At 37.5% G+C, this 18,771-nt stretch overlaps 1 protein-coding gene across 1 annotated transcript in view; it reads left to right on the forward strand.

Annotated features, from left to right (window-relative positions):
* The first annotated feature begins 1,070 nt into the window (after nucleotides 1-1,070).
* HADH (hydroxyacyl-CoA dehydrogenase) overlaps nucleotides 1,071-18,771 on the forward strand; it is a 102,273-nt gene continuing 84,572 nt past the window's right edge. Inside the window, exons 1-2 of the mRNA XM_044681638.1 lie at nucleotides 1,071-1,140; nucleotides 18,515-18,653. Of these exons, the coding sequence (XP_044537573.1) occupies nucleotides 1,071-1,140; nucleotides 18,515-18,653 (209 nt within the window). The remainder of the gene's footprint in view (nucleotides 1,141-18,514; nucleotides 18,654-18,771) is intronic.

An 18,771-nucleotide genomic window follows, 5' to 3' on the forward strand; every position in this document is an offset into this window, starting at 1 on the left:
GCTAGTATATGATGGTGATGATGATAGCAGTGATTACTGGCAATATTTTTCATCTGATTCTCATCTTTTTTTTCCAAAGAGTTCAGCTAGAAATGGACCCAGAATACTTTTTCTGGGAAATGAAATCTCTCACATGACAAACCCAGGAAATTAGTTCTCTTAAGTGCTAGAGTGCTTCAAAATGACCCCAAATGGTTAAGAGCATCTGTAAGTTTATATGAAAGTAGAAAAAGAAAGCCAAATTCTTTTATAAAAATATCAATCAGAAGAAAGAAGACCCCAAGCACTAAATGACACCATTTCAAAGGCAGTTTTTATTAGAATTCATTGCTTTGGTGTAAGAGGATGAATCTGTAGATCCCTCAGTCAATGTAAATATTTCTGGCTACCTCTTTCCCTTCCTTCCTTTAGGGTAGGTCCCAGCCAACATCACTATATTTTCATAAGTTTACAACAGATTCACAAGTATTGAGATCACACTAGTTTTTGTTGATTTTTCTTTAAAAAGTAATAAAATATAACCCTAACAGTTTTTTCTAAACATGTTAAAATCATATAAGATTCCATGACAAGTACAGAGGTATCTACTCTATAGAGTTCACTGGCACATCTTCCTCTAGAATACTCTCAGATCTGGCAACAAATGAGATCATTGAGATAGGGTTAATAATCCACTAAGTAGCAACAAGAATTTATCAGTATTGTCCTGGTTAAGATGGCGGCAGAATAAAGAGCAGTGCTTAACCTCTCCTAACCGAAACATACAGGACTCCTCAAGGGGACATAAAAACAAATCCAGACGAATGGAGGGACCCCACAACAGGGTGCAGTGTGGAAGGTACGTGGAATCGGGGCATTTCCGTGCTATAAAGGAGTGAAACAGCTCTCACTAAATCGCGGGCTGAGCAACCCCCCCCCCCCCACACACACACACACCACACCACCTACAATGCCAAAGCCAGCTCAAGAGAAATAGAGCAAGTTTGGGGCACCCACTGAGTCATTGGCAGCTCTAGGGCCTGTTCCTGAGAGCAGCAAGGCTTAGAACCCCAAAAGGCTAAAGAACGCGCATGGACTTTGAGCATGGACACAGAGTGCAGGCGCGAGCACAGGCACAAGTGGAGGCGGACACAGGCGCATGTGAGCGAAGGCTCTGAAACCCTGAGTAGGGAACCAGTACAGACGGGTATACGACTGTGGAAGCAGCTCCCTGAGACTTGTAAAGGAGCTTCCAGCAGAGGATCAAGCAAGGGGGTCCACCAGGGGTCTTGAACTTGAGGAAAACCAGACCTGAGTCAGCATGAGGATAAACCTGAAAACGGGCTGGGCTAACAATGGCAACCCAGAATCGGAAGGCCAAAAGAGAAAGATTAACAAGAAGAAGAAGAAATCTTTAACACTCGACAACTTTTACACAGAGAAAATCCAGACAACCGAGCAAACAGAAGAGGAGAACAAACAAGCATCTGGACCATCCCAAAATAATGAAAACTGGTCACAAGCTCTTGAAGAGTTCAAATATGAGATGATGAAAAAGTTGGAAAAGATTTGGCTAGAGAAATGGGAAATAGCTCAAAAGGAAATCAGGCAAGAAAATAATAGTTTAAAAGGCAGAATTTTGCAATTGGAAAGTGAGGCTAAGAAATAAAATGAACTGATAAGTAAATTGAACCTCAGAAATGACCAGATTGAAAAGGAAAACCAAAAGATCATAGCTGAAAACCAGTCCCTAAAGGCTAGAATTGAGCAATTAGAAGCTAATGATCTCTTAAGACAACAAGAACAAATAAAACAAAGTCAAAGGACAGATAAAATAGAAGAAAACATGAAATATCTCAATGAGAAAGTGACAGACCAAGAAAACCAGTCTAGAAGAGACAATTTGAGAATCATTGGTCTTCCAGAAAAAACAGAAATTAATAGAAACTTGGACTCCATACTAAAAGAAATTATTCAACAAAATTGTCCTGAAGTTCTACAACAAGAGGGCAATATAGACATTGAAAGGATCCATAGTTCATCCTCTACACTAGACCCTGAAAACTCAATCCCCAGGAATATAATAGCCAAATTCAAGAGCCTCCAAGTAAAAGAAAAAATCTTATAAGAAGCCAGAAACAGACAATTAAAATATCAAGGAGCACCAATCAGGATCACACAGGATCTGGCAGCCTCCATGCTAAAAGACCGCAAGGCTTGGAATATGATATTCAGAAAGGCAAGAGAGTTGGGCCTTCAGCCACGGATCAACTACCCATCGAAACTGACTATATACTTCCAGGGAAAAGTATGGGCATTCAACAAAATTGAAGATTTCCAAGTATTAGCACAGAAAACACCAGGACTAAATGGAAAGTTTGATATCCAACTACAAAAATCAAGAGAAACATAAAAAGGTAAATAAGAAACAGAGGGGAAAGAAAGAAAACTCATCATTTTTAAATTTGCCTCTTTAAGGGCTTCAATAAGATCTAATTATCTATATTCCTATGTGGAGAAATGCTATGTATAATTCTCTGTAGTGAACTCTATTCACTATTATAGTATTCACTATTATAGTAATCAGAAGAATAATTCATAGGGAGAGGGTGGAATACTAAATGGTCGAAGATGATATGGGAGGTGGGAAAGAGGGGGGTGAATAGCAGGGGACACCAAGAGAAACTTGAGAGAATGAGAAAAATAGGATATTCTGTTACACACAAAGAGGGCATGGTAAGGGGAGGGGACAAATACTATTAAAAGAAGGAGAGGAAGAGAGCATTAAGTGGTAATATTTAAACCTTACTCTCAGTGTAATCAACCCGGAGAGGAAAGAGTACCTATATTATCCATTGGGATATAAAACTCTATCTAACCCTACTGAGAAAGTCAGAAGGGATAAACCAAGGGGAGCAGGGGAGTGGGGAGGTCAAAAAAAAAGGAAGAGAGAAGAAGGGGGAGGGAATTTATTAGGCCTTTAAAACTAAAAAGAGGGGAATAATAAGGGAGGAGGTAGAAAGGGAAGTTAATCAAGGGAGGGGATAAGGGATACCGGCTTAAAGCAAATCACTGGTTTAAAAGGAAATAATGTAAGAAGAAGGGGTAGGAATAGGGGAGGCTATGAAAATGTCAGCAAATGAACAACTGATAATTATAACTCTGAATGTGAATGGGATGAATTTGCTCATAAAAATGAAGCAAATAGCAGAGTGGATTAGAAACCAAAATCCTACCATATGTTGTCTACAAGAAACACATATGAGGTGGGCTGACATACACAAGTTTAAGGTAAAGGGCTTGAGCAAAATCTTTTTGGCATTAAATGAGAAAAAGAAGGCAGGAGTGGCAATTGTGATTTCTGACAAAGCCAAAGTAAAAATAGATATGATTAAAAAAGACAGGGAAGGTCATTACATCCTGATTAAAGGCAGTATAAACAATGAGGAAATAACACTGCTCAATATGTATGCACCAAGTGGCATAGCATCCAAATTCATAAAGGAAAAACTAGCAGAGCTCAAGAAGGAAATAGATAGTAAAACCATACTAGTGGGACATCTAAATATTCCTCTTTCAGATCTAGATAAATCAAACCAAAAAATAAATAAGAAAGAGGTAAGAGAGGTGAATGAAGTCCTAGAAAAATTAGATTTAATTGATATGTGGAGAAAAATAAATAGGGGCAAAAAGGAATACACCTTCTTTTCAGCTGCACATGGTATATTCACAAAGATTGACCATGTAATAGGGCATAGAAATATTGCAAACAAATGCAAAAGAGCAGAAATAATAAATGTAACCTTCTCAGATCATAATGCAGTAAAAATAATAATTGGTAAGGGCACCTGGACAGGCAAATCAAAATCTGATTGGAAATTAAATAATATGATTCTCCAAAACCAATTAGTCAAAGAAGAAATCATAGAAACAATCAACGATTTCATTGAAGAGAATGACAATGATGAGACATCCTACCAAACTCTGTGGGATGCAGCCAAGGCAGTACTCAGGGGGAAATTTATATCCTTGAGTGCATATATTAACAAATTAAGGAGAGCAGAGATTAATGAATGGGGCATGCAACTCAAAAAAATTAGAAAGTGAGCAAATTAAAAATCCCCAGATGAAAACTAAATTAGAAATACTAAAAATCAAGGGAGAAATTAATAAAATTGAAAGTAAAAGAACTATTGAATTAATAAATAAGACTAGAAGCTGGTATTTTGAGAAAACAGATAAAATAGACAAAGTACTGGTCAATCTAATAAAAAAAAAAGGAAAGAAGAAAACCAAATTGACAGTATCAAAGATGAAAAGGGAGACCTCACCTCTAATGAAGGGGAAATTAAGGCAATCATTAAAAACTATTTCACCCAATTATATGGTAATAAATATAACAATTTAGGAGATATGGATGAATATTTACAAAAATATAAATTGCCTAGATTAACAGCAGAAGAAATAGAATACCTAAATAATCCCATATCAGAAAAAGAAATTGAACAAGCCATCAAAGAACTCCCTAAGAAAAAATCGCCAGGGCCTGATGGATTCACAAGTGAATTCTATCAGACATTCAAAGAGCAACTAATCCCAATACTATACAAATTATTTGATATAATAAGCAAAGAAGGAGTCCTACCAAATTCCTTTTATGACACAAATATGGTACTGATTCCAAAGCCAGGGAGATCAAAAACAGAGAAAGAAAACTACAGAGCAATCTCCCTAATGAACATAGATGCAAAAATCTAAAATAGAATACTAGCAAAGAGACTCCAGCAAGTAATTAAGAAGATCACCCACCATAATCAGGTGGGATTTATACCAGGAATGCAAGGATGGTTCAACATTAGGAAAACCATCCACATAAGTGACCATATCAACAGTCTAACAAACAAAAACCACATGATTATCTCAATAGATGCTGAAAAAGCCTTTGACAAAATACAGCATCCATTTCTATTGAAAACACTGGAAAGTATAGGAATAGAAGGACCTTTCCTAAAAATAATAAACAGTATATACCTAAAACCATCAACAAGCATCATATGCAATGGGGATAAATTAGAAGCCTCTCCAATAAGATCAGGTGCGAAACAAGGATGCCCATTATCACCTCTATTATTCAACATAGTACTAGAAACACTAGCAGTAGGAATTAGAGAAGAAAAAGAAATTGAAGGTATCAAAATAGGCAAAGAGGAGACTAAGCTATCACTCTTTGCAGATGATATGATGGTATACTTAAAAAATCCTAGAGAATCAACTAAGAAGCTTGTAGAAATAATCAACAACTTTAGCAAAGTTGCAGGATATAAAATAAATGCACATAAATCATCAGCATTTCTATACATTTCCAACACATTAGAGCAGCAAGAGGTAGAAAGAGAAACACCATTTAAAATCACCCTAGACAATATAAAATACGTGGGAATCTATCTACCAAAACAAACACAGCAATTATACGAAAACAACTACAAAATACTTTCCAAACAAATAAAACTGGATCTAAATAATTGGAAAGCCATTGATTGCTCATGGGTAGGACAAGCTAACATAATAAAAATGACCATTCTACCCAAATTAATTTACCTATTTAGCGCCATACCTATCAAACTACCAAAAAACTTCTTGACTGAATTAGAAAAAACTATAACAAATTTCATTTGGAATAACAAAAGATCAAGAATATCAAGGGAAATCATGAAAAAAAAAATGTGAAGGTAGGGGGCCTAGCAGTACCAGTATTAAACTATACTATAAAGCAGCTGTCATCAAAACAATATGGTACTGGCTAAGAGACAGATCAGTGGAATAGACTTGTGGCAAATGACATCAGCAAGACAATGTAAGATAAACCCAAAGAGCCCAACTTTTGGGACAAAAATCCACTATTTGACAAAAACTGCTTGGAAATTTGGAAAACAATATGGGAGAGATTAGGTTTAGATCAACATCTCACACCCTATACCAAGATAAATTCAGAATGGGTGAATGACTTGAATATAAAGAGGGAAACTATAAATAAGTTAAGTGAACACAGAATAGTATGCTTGTTAGATCTCTGGGAAAGGAAAGATTTTAAAACCAAACAAGAGTTAGAGAAAATTACAAAATGTAAAATAAAAAGTTTGATTATATTAAATTACAAAGTTTTTGTACAAGGGAAAACAATGCAGCCAAAATCAGAAGGGAAACAACAAATTGGGAAAAAATCTTTATAACAAAAATTCTGACAGAGGTCTAATTACTCAAATATACAAGGAGCTAAATCAGTTGTATAAAAAATCAAGCCATTCCCCAATTAATAAATGGGCAAGGTACATGAATAGGCAGTTTTCAGATAAAGAAATCAAAAGTATCAATAAGCACATGAGAAAGTGTTCTAAATCTCTAATAATTAGAGAAATGCAAATCAAAAGAACTCTGAGGTATGACCTCACACCTAGCAGATTGGCTAAAATGAAAGAAGGGGAGAGTAATGAATGCTGGAGGGGATGTGGCAAAATTGGGACATTAATGCATTGCTGGTGGAGTTGTGAACTAATCCAACCATTCTGGCTGGCAATTTGGAACTATACTCAAAGGGCTATAAAAGAATGCCTGCCCTTTGATCCAGCCATACCATTGATGGGTTGGTAGCCCAAAGAGATCATAGATAAACAGACTTGTACGAAAATATTTATAGCTGTGCTTTTTGTGGTGGCAAAAAACTGGAAAAGGAGGGTATGCCCTTCAATTGGGGAATGGCTGAACAAATTGTGGTATATGCTGGTGATGGAATACTATTGTGCTAAAAGGAATAATAAACTGGAGGAATTCCATGTGAACTGGAAAGACCTCCAGGAACTGATGCAGAGCGAAAGGAGCAGAGCCAGAAGAACACTGTACACAGAGACTGATATATTATGGTAAAATCGAATGTAATGGACATCTGTACCAGCAACAATGGAATGACACAAGATGGCTCTGAGGGATTTATGGTAAAGAACGCTACCCACATTCAGAGGAAGGATTGCAGGAGAGGAAACATATAAGAAAAACAACTGCTTGAATGCATGGGTTGGGGTGGCCATGATTGGGGATGTAGACTCGAAACTACCACACCAATGCAACTAACAACAATTTGGAAATAGGTTTTGATCAAGGACACATGATAAAACCAGTGGAAATGTGCATCGGCTATGGGGGTGAGGGGCGGTGAAAGGGAAAGTAGGATAATGAATCATGTAACTATGTTAAAAACGAATATTAATAAATGTTTTGAAAAAAAGAATTTATCAGTATTATGGAGGATTTCCTACATAAAATATAAGTCAAAAGATTCTCTCTCTTTTTTTCTTCAAATTCTCCTATTTGTAGAGTATAACTGATTTCACCTTACTCACAAACATTACAGAGCCTCCAGAATGAAACATACATTCATTTGAAAGTGATCCACTTAGACATCCACAACAGAAAAACAAAGTAAATTAAAAAAACAAACACATTTCCCAAATGAAGATATTCAGTTGGACAGAAAGCTCATTTAGTTCGTCAATAACTATAGCAGCACTTACAGCAGATAGATAATGAGCTACTTCTAAAATTGGAAGAAGAGAAGTAGATTAGAATGCATTGAATCTGGGAAACTGCATATCTAATGATAGGACCAAATCTGATCATTGCCATTTTGGAGCCATCACTATTTCCCTGGTGTTTCCATATTCTAGACACAAATCAAGAAAAGCAGCAATCTTTTTTTTTTTTTTAAATAATTTTTTATTTTTAGAAAAAATTTCCCTGGTTACATAAGTCATGTTTTTACTTTACCCTTCACCCCCTTCACCCACACCCCCCCCAATACCCTGACACACCCCCTTCCCCCACCATAGCTAATTCGCATTTCCACTGGTGTGGTGTGTCAAGACTTATTTACACATTATTGATAGTTACATGGGTGTGGTCTTTTCAGGTCTACATCCCATATCATGTTCTCATCAACCCAACTGTCCATGCAGTTGTTTTTCTTCTGTGTTTCTACTCCTGCAGTTCTTCCTCTGAATGTGGATAATGTTCCTTTCCATAAATCCCTCAGAATTGTCTTGGGTCATTGCATTGCTGCTAGTACAGATGTCCATTACATTCTATATTACCACAGTGTATTGGTCTCTGTGTACAATGTTCTTCTGGCTCTGCTCCTTTCACTCTGCATCAATTCCTGGAGATCATTCAGTTCACATGGAATCCCTCCAGTTTATTATTCCTTTTAACACAATAGTATTCCATCACCAACATATACCACAATTTGTTCAGCCATTCCCCAATTGAAGGGTATACCCTTGCTTTCCAGTTTTTTGCCACCACAAAGAACGCTGCTATAAATATTTTTGTGCAAGTCTGTTTATCTATGATCTTTTTGGGGTACAAACCCAACAATGGTATGGCTGGATCAAAGGGCAGGCAGTTTTTTATAGCCCTTTGAGCATAGTTCCAAATTGCCCTCCAGAATAGTTGGATCAGTTCACAACTCCATCAGCAATGCATTAATGTCCCAATTTTGCCACATCTCCTCCAACATTCATTACTTTCCCCTGCTATCATTTTAGCCAATCTGCTAGGCATGAGGTGGTACCTCAGAGTTGTTTTGATTTGCATTTCTCTAATTATTAGAGATTTAGAACACTTTCTCATGTGCTTATTGATACTTTTGATTTCTTTATCTGAAAACTGCCTATTCATGTACCTTGCCCATTTATTAATTGGGGAATGGCTTGATTTTTTATACAACTGATTTAGCTCCTTGTATATTTGAGTAATTAGACCTCTGTCAGAATTTTTGTTATAAAGATTTTTTCCCAATTTGTTGTTTCCCTTCTGATTTTGGCTGCATTGTTTTCCCTTGTACAAAAACTTTGTAATTTAATATAATCAAACTTTTTATTTTACATTTTGTAATTTTCTCTAACTCTTGTTTGGTTTTAAAATCTTTCCTTTCCCAGAGATCTGACAAGTATACTATTCTATGTTCACCTAATTTACTTATAGTTTCCTTCTTTATATTCAAGTCTTTCACCCATTCTGAATTTATCTTGGTATATGGTGTGAGATGTTGATCTAAACCTAATCTCTCCCATATTGTTTTCCAATTTTCCCAGCAGTTTTTGTCAAATAGTGGATTTTTGTCCCCAAAGTTGGACTCTTTGCGTTTATCATACACTGTCTTGCTGACATCACTTACCCTAAGTCTATTCCACTGATCCTCCCTTCTATCTCTTAGGCAGTACCATATTGTTTTGATGACAGCTGCTTTATAGTATAGCTTAATATCTGGTATTGCTAAGCCACCTTCCTTCACGTTTTTTTTTTCATTATTTCCCTTGATATTCTTGATCTTTTGTTCTTCCAAATAAACTTTGTTATAGTTTTTTCTAATGTAGTAAAAAATGTTTTTGGTAGTTTGATAGGTATGGCGCTAAATAGGTAAATTAATTTGGGTAGAATGGTCATTTTTATTATGTTAGCTCGTCCTACCCATGAGCACTCAATGTTTTTCCAATTGTTTAGATCTAGTTTTATTTTTTTAGAAAGTGTTTTGTAGTTATGTTCGTATAATTCCTGTATTTGTTTTGGTAGATAGATTCCTAAGTATTTTATATTGTCTAGGGTGATTTTTTAAATGGTTTTCTCTTTCTACCTCTTGCTGCTCTAATGTGTTGGAAATATATAGAAATGCTGATGATTTATGTGCATTTATTTTGTATCCTGCAATTTTGCTAAAGTTGTTGATTATTCCTACTAGCTTTTTAGTTGATTCTCTAGGATTTTTTAAGTATACCATCATATCATCTGCAAAGAGTGATAGCTTAGTCTCCTCCTTGCCTATTTTAATACCTTCAATTTCTTTTTCTTCTCTAATTGCTACTGCTAGTGTTTCTAGTACTATGTTGAATAATAGAGGTGATAATGGGCATCCTAGTTTCACACCTGATCTTATTAGAAAGGCTTCTAATTTATCCCCATTGCATATGATGCTTGTTGATGGTTTAAGATATATACTGTTTATTATTTTTAGGAAAGAACCTTCTATTCCTATACTTTCTAGTGTTTTCAGTAGGAATGCATGTTGTATTTTGTCAAAGGCTTTTTCTACATCTATTGAGATTATCATGTGGTTTTTGTTGGTTTGCTTGTTGATATGGTCACTTATGTGGATGGTTTTCCTAATGTTGAACCATCCTTGCATTCCTGGTATAAATCCCACCTGATCATGATGAATAACCCTCTTTATCACTCGCTGGAGTCTTTTTGCTAGTATTCTATTAAAATTTTTGCATCTATGTTCATTAAGGTGATTGGTCTGTAATGAAAAGCAGCAATCTTAAGGAAGGAGCCAGAGACTTTTGCCATGAGGGCAGAAATGAAAAGCAAAGTCATGGGATGTGTCCCATTCTCTTCAGGATTGCTAAGTGCTTTCCTTGAGGCTACTGAAACTTCTAGGTAGGTAATTTGCATGGTTCACCTACCTAAAGCATAACAGAAGTTAAAAGGAATTTGCTTTTAAGTATCTGTGGAACCTAGTCACATCTATAGACCTATGTTTTTCTTTGCTTTAACCTTAGTTCTCGTACAAAGTCAACCAAAAAACACACAGAATCCACCGAAGTCTCAAACCCCTGAGCCAGCCAGAGACTGAACCAAAAGTTTCTCTCTCCTTTCTTAAAACACAACATGGGGCAGTTGGGTGGCTCATTGGATTGAGAGTCAGGCCTAGATGGAAGGTCCTGGGTTCAAAATCTGGCCTCAGACACTTCCTAGCTGTGTGACCCTAGGCAAGTCACTTAATCCCCATTGCCTCGCCCTAACCGCTCTTCTGCCTTAGAACCAATACATAGCACTGATTCTAAGACAGAAGGTAAAGGTTTTAAAGGGGGAAAAGCCCCACAAAGAGCCTCCTTCATAGTCCAAGACTCCATGATAGTATGTTTCTGTATATTGTAAGTACCTGTAGAAAATGGTTCCTAGTGATATCCCACTGGCCTCATGGAAATACACTTCTCTGATTGCCAATTGATGTTTTTCCCTCTCTAGGGTCATAACTCAATTTGTAGGATTTAGGAAGTTTGCTAGCATAGTCTAACATGTAAAAAAGTTTGTTTTCCCCAAAATGAATTCCCAAACAAATATGTAAAAAATAGCACTTACTAAAAGGAGAAAAATCTGGCCCAGGAATGTTGAGGACACAAAGGGAAGAAGGCCAAACCATTGAGTCTGCTGCCCGGATGAAGGGGAATGAGAAGGCGAAGGTTACCCAGAGATCAGTAGAGAAGAGCTGCTCAAAGTGTGAGTCTTCAGAGGGTCATCACATCTTCATCCAGTTAGCTGGTATTGGTTGGGGAGGGGAGGATTTGCAGTTTGAGGTGGAATGTTGAGTATGTTTCTGGGGCAAATACTTGCATTTAAAAAAAGAAAAAACCTTACTTTCCTTCTCATAATTAAAACTAAGTATTGGTTCCAAGACAGGAGAGTGGTAAGGGCTAGGCAATTGGAGTTAAGTGACTTGCCCAGGGTCGCACAGCTAGGAAGTATCTGAGGCCAGATCTGCAACCAGAACCTCCTGTCTCCAGTCCTGGAGCTCAAGCCACTGAGCCACCCAGCTGTTCCTGCTTTTTTTAATGGAAAAAACAAAGAACAGAAAACACTTTACCTCTAACTTGTCTCACTTCTAATCAAATTTCCCCCCATGATATAGCTCTCAAAGTTTGTATCACGATTTTATAATAGCTGAGTGACTTTTATTTTTAATGGCAGAGGTTTCATTTAAGTTCTTGTTATCAAATGTCTCAACTGGTGTATTGCCACCATCATACATTATTTTTTTGAGTTGAGAAAGGGAGCCAGCTATGCCCTCAGAATCCAGCTGAAGCAGCTTCACCTATGACCGTCACAAGCAATAAAGAAAAGAAGAGAGATAAGATATTGAAATCAGGCTCCCCGGAGTGCACATTTCCTGTAAAAAAGAAGCAAAAACATCATTTGTAAAATGGGGGTGATAATAGTACCTTCTTCCTACCATTGCTGTGAGAATGAAATGAGATCATAATTATCTTTGCAAAGCTTAAAGTGTGATATAAAATATTATTATTATGATGATGATTGTATCAGAAACCTTTCCTGGAGCACAAAGGCCACAGTTGGGAGAAGGCAAAAGGTAAACTACTAATAGATATGCTATAACTGTCATCTGACCAAAAGTACAAGAGGCATTGCTAGTGTGGAAGGAGTCACAGGCTAAGTGATGCAATGGATAGAGTGCTGGTTGTGGAAATAGGAAGAGCTGAGTTCAAATCTGGCCTCAGACCCTTACTAGCTATGTGACCCTGAACAAATCACATAACCTTTGTCTGCCTCAGTTTCCTCTTCTGTAAAATGATCGAAAGAATGGAAAAAAGTTGCAAAAGAGGTTTTTTGCTCTTGCAGAGGGCCAACTGAAAACTTCTGGCAGTTGAGCCTTAGAATTCTGAGAAAGTTCAGTTGGGCCCTGATGCTTGAACAGAGTGGAAGGATCAACCAGAGCTCTATTTTGGCTTTCAGTTTGCCTTGGCCTGTGCCTTGTCTTTGGATAATTTGTACCTAGCTAACTTCTCTGGACCTCTCCCTGACCTTCTCCATATTATTTCCCTGTTTCCCTGTCTGTTTTCCCCCGGGGCTCTGGAAGGCAGGGTGGCTTTTGGGTTTTTAATGAAAAGACTTTGTGGGTTTGGTTTTCCCCAATAGGCAAGTAGGATATCCTTGAATTCAAACTATCCCTTTAGTATACCCTCTACCTTAAAAGCAGCCAAATCTTCCCTGGCTGAGAGAAGCAGGTCCTTCTCTCAGTCTAACACATTCCTGAGACCCTCTCCCATCTTGAGTTTCTCCCTAGTGGCTGTCAGAAACCCCAATCCCCTCTCTCTTTCCAGACCAATCCTGAAACATTAATAAACCCGTGGTTACCTAATTAAACCCTCTGGAGAATGTTGTGTTGAAGAATTAGGCAAGGGTAAAAGGGGAGGAATAATTCTCTTTATTTCCTGAGGGAAACTGGAGGCATCCATCTTGGGAGGAAGTAGTTGCCCAAGGCTTCCTCCTGAATCCCTTCACTTTCACTGACAGGGAGGAACCTTGTGATTCCTCCTTTGAGGACTTGAGAAACTGACAAGAAAGCCCTCAAGTCAGATTCAAACCACTTCTGACTGGCCCTATTCCATGTGTCTGTAAAAGTACCTTTCCTGCCTGGAAGGGTTCAGCCTATTACTCCTCAGTATCCTCTGTCTCTAGCCTGGGTGTCTAGTCTGTGTCAGCTGCCTCTCCTCAACACTTCACCCTGTACCCTTACCATCCTAATACCACCTTATCCATTCCTCCCTAAACCCAGTCATCCCTTTTAGATTCCTCTCCTATCACCTCAACCACCTTTTACCCCTCTGTCACTCAGCAAGGGAAGGAGAGCACCCCTCCGAACTTTAGTGTACCCCCTACTTTATCCACAACACTATGTGACCCTGAACAAATCACTTAACTTTTTTCTGCCTCAGTTTCCTCTTCTGTAAAATGATCAAAAGAATGGAATGATAATCAATTCCAATATCTAGGCCAAGAAAACTCCAAAAAGGGGTTCATGAAAAGTCAGACATAACTGTAATGACTGAATGACTATACTAAAATGAACTATCAAATTTTACATGGCATTGCAGAAGTGGTAGAAACCTTACCACTCATCCTGTCCAATTCTTTCATTTGAAAGAGGACCACTTCTCTGTTCTGTGGAGATGGCCTTTTTTTTTTTTTGTAAATTCAACACAGTGTGGGTAAAACGCAAGTTATTCAGCTACTCTGGGACTGAGAACTGCCCTCATTTGCAAAGTGAGGCAGGTAGCCAAAGGATCATTTATAAATAAGATTAAAAAAAAAAAACAAAAAAAATAAGCTGTTTAAAAGTCCAAAAACCCTTCAGAAAACTCTTATATATGTAAGGGGGTGGCTAAGTTCATTAATTCATGCATCCAACAAACACTCAGATTCCAGAAGATCACTTACAAATTGAACAAGTCACTTAATTCTCTTAGCTTCAATTTCCTCATCAATAAAATGGGGAAAACAACAAATTTGCACTACCTACTTCATTTCACTTTGTCAAAACATATATGGGCTAATTACTATGATGTCTGGCATGCTGGACATTGCTATAGTACTATAACTAGACTGCCATTTGTACTGGAAAAGCATCAAAAGGTTTAAGTTCAATGCAATTTTAAAAATTCCTTGTTTCTTCCTTTCTCTATTTCTGCACAATTTTAAAAGATCATATGTATATATATATATACATACATATGTGTATATATATATATAACACATGCACACATATATTTGTATACATACATATTTATACACATGTTTGCATATGAATATAGATACATACATACATTTGCTATTAAACAGGAACCAACTAGGAACTATGTCAAAACAGAGAGAATAAACTGCATCCTTTTTCATTTCCTTTAGGTTTCTTGCTAGGATGATGCTCTCTTATACTCTCCTAGCCTCTGGAAATACTTCTGTCCTTAAAATGAAAACAACAACAATTCACCTATTCACTATATTGAATGGACCCTAAATCTCTTATATTCACTCCGCTCAATAAGTCCTAAGACTATAATGTGTAAGAATAAAATGCCAGAATTTCCCAAATGTCAGCCTGATATCTCCAGTCTCTCTCATTTCCAATGTTTCCTCTATAAAATTGACAATATAACCTGCCTAAGGTGGAGGATTTTGCGTAGTAGAGCTCTGGAGACTAAGTGAGGAAGATCTAGGTTCGAATTCTGCCTCAGACACTTATTGTGCCAGTCACTGAAACTTCTCTAGGCCTTAGTTTCCCCATCTGTAAAATGGGAATAATGAGAGCATCTACCTCAAAAGGATATTGTGAGGATCAAATGACAGAACATGTTTAAAGTGCTTTGCAAACCTTAAAAACTGATATATACATATATATATTCATTTTATATATAAAATAATTAGCTCAGGTCCAGGGTCATAGGCTGAGCACAATGGTTTAATACTGGTTTAATAATTTAATTTAATTAATTTAAATTATATATAAGTGTATATAATATAAAAAATTTAATTTAATAATTAAAATGGTTTAATACTTTAAAAGGTGGATGGGACTTTGTTTTAGGGAGAACCATGGGGTCATTAAAAAACCTTTTCAATTTCCTAAAGGGAATTCAGCTTGCTCTTTTCCTGCTTAATTTTGGGCCTACCCCACGGTCTATTTACAGTGTCTATTAAAGATCCCAAAGTCTATAAATAGGTTTAGAAAGACAAAAATATTTTAATAGGAAATAAAACATTTTTATTGACTATCAGTGTCATTAAAATTTTTTTAAATTTGTTTACATGTTAATATCCTTTTCAATAATCCTTTTCTGACATGTTATGATTCATGTTCTCTCTTCCCTCTCTTCTCCTCAAGATGGCAGATAATAGGATATAGGTTGTACATGTGTTATTATGCAATATATATTTCTATTTTCATCATGTTGTAAAAGATGATACATGTTGCTTACACAAGAGAAAAATTCATATGAGGAAATAAACTGAAGAATGGTATATTTCAATCTGCATTCACACTGTCTGCATGGCTTTGCAATGCTGATAATAGTTGTCATTCACAACTGATCATTATTTATGATTATTCTTACTGTGTCCAATGTTCTCTTGGTTCTGCTCACTTCATATAAATCTTTCCAGATTTTTTTTGTGATCATCTTGTTCATCTTTTCTTATGGCACAATAGCATTCCATTACAATTGTATACCACAACTTGTTCAACCATTTCCCAATTGATGGACAGCCCTTCACTTTGTTGCTGCAAACATTTTTGTACAAGTAAGTCCTTTCCCCCATCTTTGAACTATTGTGTTATTACTGGGTTAAAGGGTATGCACAGTTTTAATCTCTTTATCTAAGAAATGCCTGTTTATGTCTTTTGGTTATTTGTCAATTGGGGATCAAGTCATTGTTAACAATTTGAAAATCACTGTGAGAATACCACGGAAAGTAAAACAAAAATGTAATCCCCTTGCCAAAAAAAGAAAGTAAAATACATATAACTAGAATTTTCAGCTGTTGAGTTTGTTATGGAAGGATAGAATACTTTAATATTTCTCCAAGATATGGAGAAAATCTACATATAGGAACACTCAAGCAGGTAGTAAATACATATAAATGCCCCAAGGATCCTTTTGCACAGCATGAGATTCTAATATTTTTCTCAGTTTCATCAGAAAGGTACATGTGGTTTATCTGAGGATGGATGGTCATCTTAGTTAGAAAGAAAAAACAGGTTTGGTCACAGTCATGGACACAATAGTAGAGAGTACCAACCAATTGTACAGTGTCTGGGATGCTAGCGGTTGTGGAAGAAAATACACAAAAAGAACCTAATGCAATAGAAAATGTCATATGTTATCAGTTATTTAAAAAATATCTATCTATCTATCTAGAACATAGCCACTTAATAAAATACTCATTGATTGACATTAGGAGAATGAAAGATGAATGGCTAACTAGCTATTCTGTAAGGAACCTAGCTCAGAAGGGTAGCATAGGCAGTGGCAGTTGTGAAATAATGGAAGGTGAACAGGCACTGAAGCTAGGAAGGCTTGGATTCAAGTTCTGTCTCTCATATATGCTATGTGACCCTGGGCAAATCACTTACTTTTTCAGTGATATAGGCAAGTCTGAGACTATAAATTCCAGGAAAGATGATGACATAGAAGCAGTTTCCTTGACTGGGAGTTACCAAAAACCAACGAAATCACAAGTCCAGTCTCTGTCTCTGTCTCCATCTCTGTCTCTCTCTCTCTCTCACACACACGCACACACACCAACAATAACCTCATATGTTATCCATCTAATAGCATGTCTTCATGTCATCATATGGACAATAAGAATTCTACCTTTATCCTCCTGATATCAAACAAGTGTTTATTAAATGGTCACTACATTTCAGGCCCTTTACTAAGTCCTGAGAATAAAAAGACAAAAGTGACAAAATAAGAAAAAATAAAGGAGCAGCTAGGTGGTGCAGTGGATGGAGTACCAGGCCTGAAACCAGGAAAACTCATTTTCCTGGGTTCAAATCTGGTCTCAGACATTTCCTAGCTGTGTGGCTCTGGGCAAGTTGCTTAATTTTCTTTGTCTTAAAAAAAAAAAAAAGGCAAGGGGGGGGGGGGGGTCCCCAGCAGCAAAGTTATGGGAAGCCATGGAGCTGAACAGGATAAGTAGGCATGTACTTTGCCATTTGTATCCCTGTTGACAACATCAATGATTAGATCATAGAATTCTTTGAGTATCTGAATTAGGCCCAGGTCTGACCGGCAGTGTAGGCTCTCCAACCATATCTGGCTCCACCTCCTGACAGGCCAGTCGGGGCAGAGCCCCAGGATGTGCCCCAGGGGGCCCTTCAGCCTCCCCCCCCCCCAATATTCCAGTGCCTTCTGCCTCCATCTTCCTCCTTCTTCCTCCTTCCCCAGGCATTTATGGCTCTCTCGGCCAAAAAGGTTGCCAACCGTTGATATAGAATAAAATACAAATTCCTTATCCTGAACTAGGTCTTGATCAATGATACATGTAAAAACCAGTGGAAATGTGCATGGGCTACGGGAGGAGGGTTGGGGTAGGAGAGGGAAAGAACATGAATTTTGTAACCATGGAAAAATATTCTAAATTAATTAAAAATTTCTATTAAAAAAAAATTCCTTACCCTGACATTTAAGGCCCTTCACAGCTTTAATCAATCCTCCTTCTTAGATTTATTTCATTCCACCAACTTTAACTTCTGCCTTCTAGCTGACTTGTATTACCAGTTATTCCCTCTCCAGACCTCCAGGCATTAGTACAAACTATGCCTTCCTGGCTGAAAAGCAAGTTTGTTCACTCACTGATGGCAAAAACTAGCTTTTGTCTTTGTACTCCTAGCTTAGCATTTTAGATGCTTGCCACAGAAATCTAATTAGGAAACTGAAGTTTTTCCCCAGGTTGCAATTATCCTGGACAGAGGATAAATAATTTTTGAAATGGAATATTACTGGGGAAGCTGGGTAGTACAGTGGATATAACCTGCTTTCCAGAAGTTTACATTCTAAAAAAAAAAAAAAATATATCACAGAATATGAGGGAGTACCCAGGGGCAGCTAGGTGGCTAAATGAATGGAGAGCCAGACCTGGAGTAAAGAGGGCCTGGGTTCAAATGTGACTTCAAACACTTCCTTAGTTGTGTGACCCTGGGCAAACAAATCACTTCACCCAGTAAAGTTTTTTGTTTGTTTTTTAAAAGAATATTTCAGAGACTTGATAGGGTTTCCCTCCAGAAGCAGGTAATAACAGTTAATAATGCCCAACCGAAGAAACCAACCCCTTGAGATATACACTATCCATTTGGTGCACCTCGGAAAATATCTAAGAACCTATTTTGGGTAACCTCCTCTGGCACTGACAGGCCATGATGAATTTGTACTGTACAAAGTACGTCTCGTTTATTTGGCTTGGGCGTTAACACAGGCCTCCTTTAAAAGAGGGCCCCCGAGATTTCTCCAAGATCTGGCCCGGCCCTCCGCAAAGGGGGCCTTCCCCAAAAGGTATGCCGAGGGCTCGTGGCTCACGTTCCCCAAGCCCTCCAAATGCAGCTAGGAAGCAGCAAGCCTGAAAAGAGGGTAAGAGGTCAAGGTCCGTGTTGGCCTCCTCCGCCCTGCCCGG

The sequence above is a fragment of the Gracilinanus agilis genome, chromosome 6, assembly GCF_016433145.1.
Source record: "Gracilinanus agilis isolate LMUSP501 chromosome 6, AgileGrace, whole genome shotgun sequence".
In the NCBI taxonomy this organism is placed as follows: Eukaryota; Metazoa; Chordata; class Mammalia; order Didelphimorphia; family Didelphidae; genus Gracilinanus; species Gracilinanus agilis.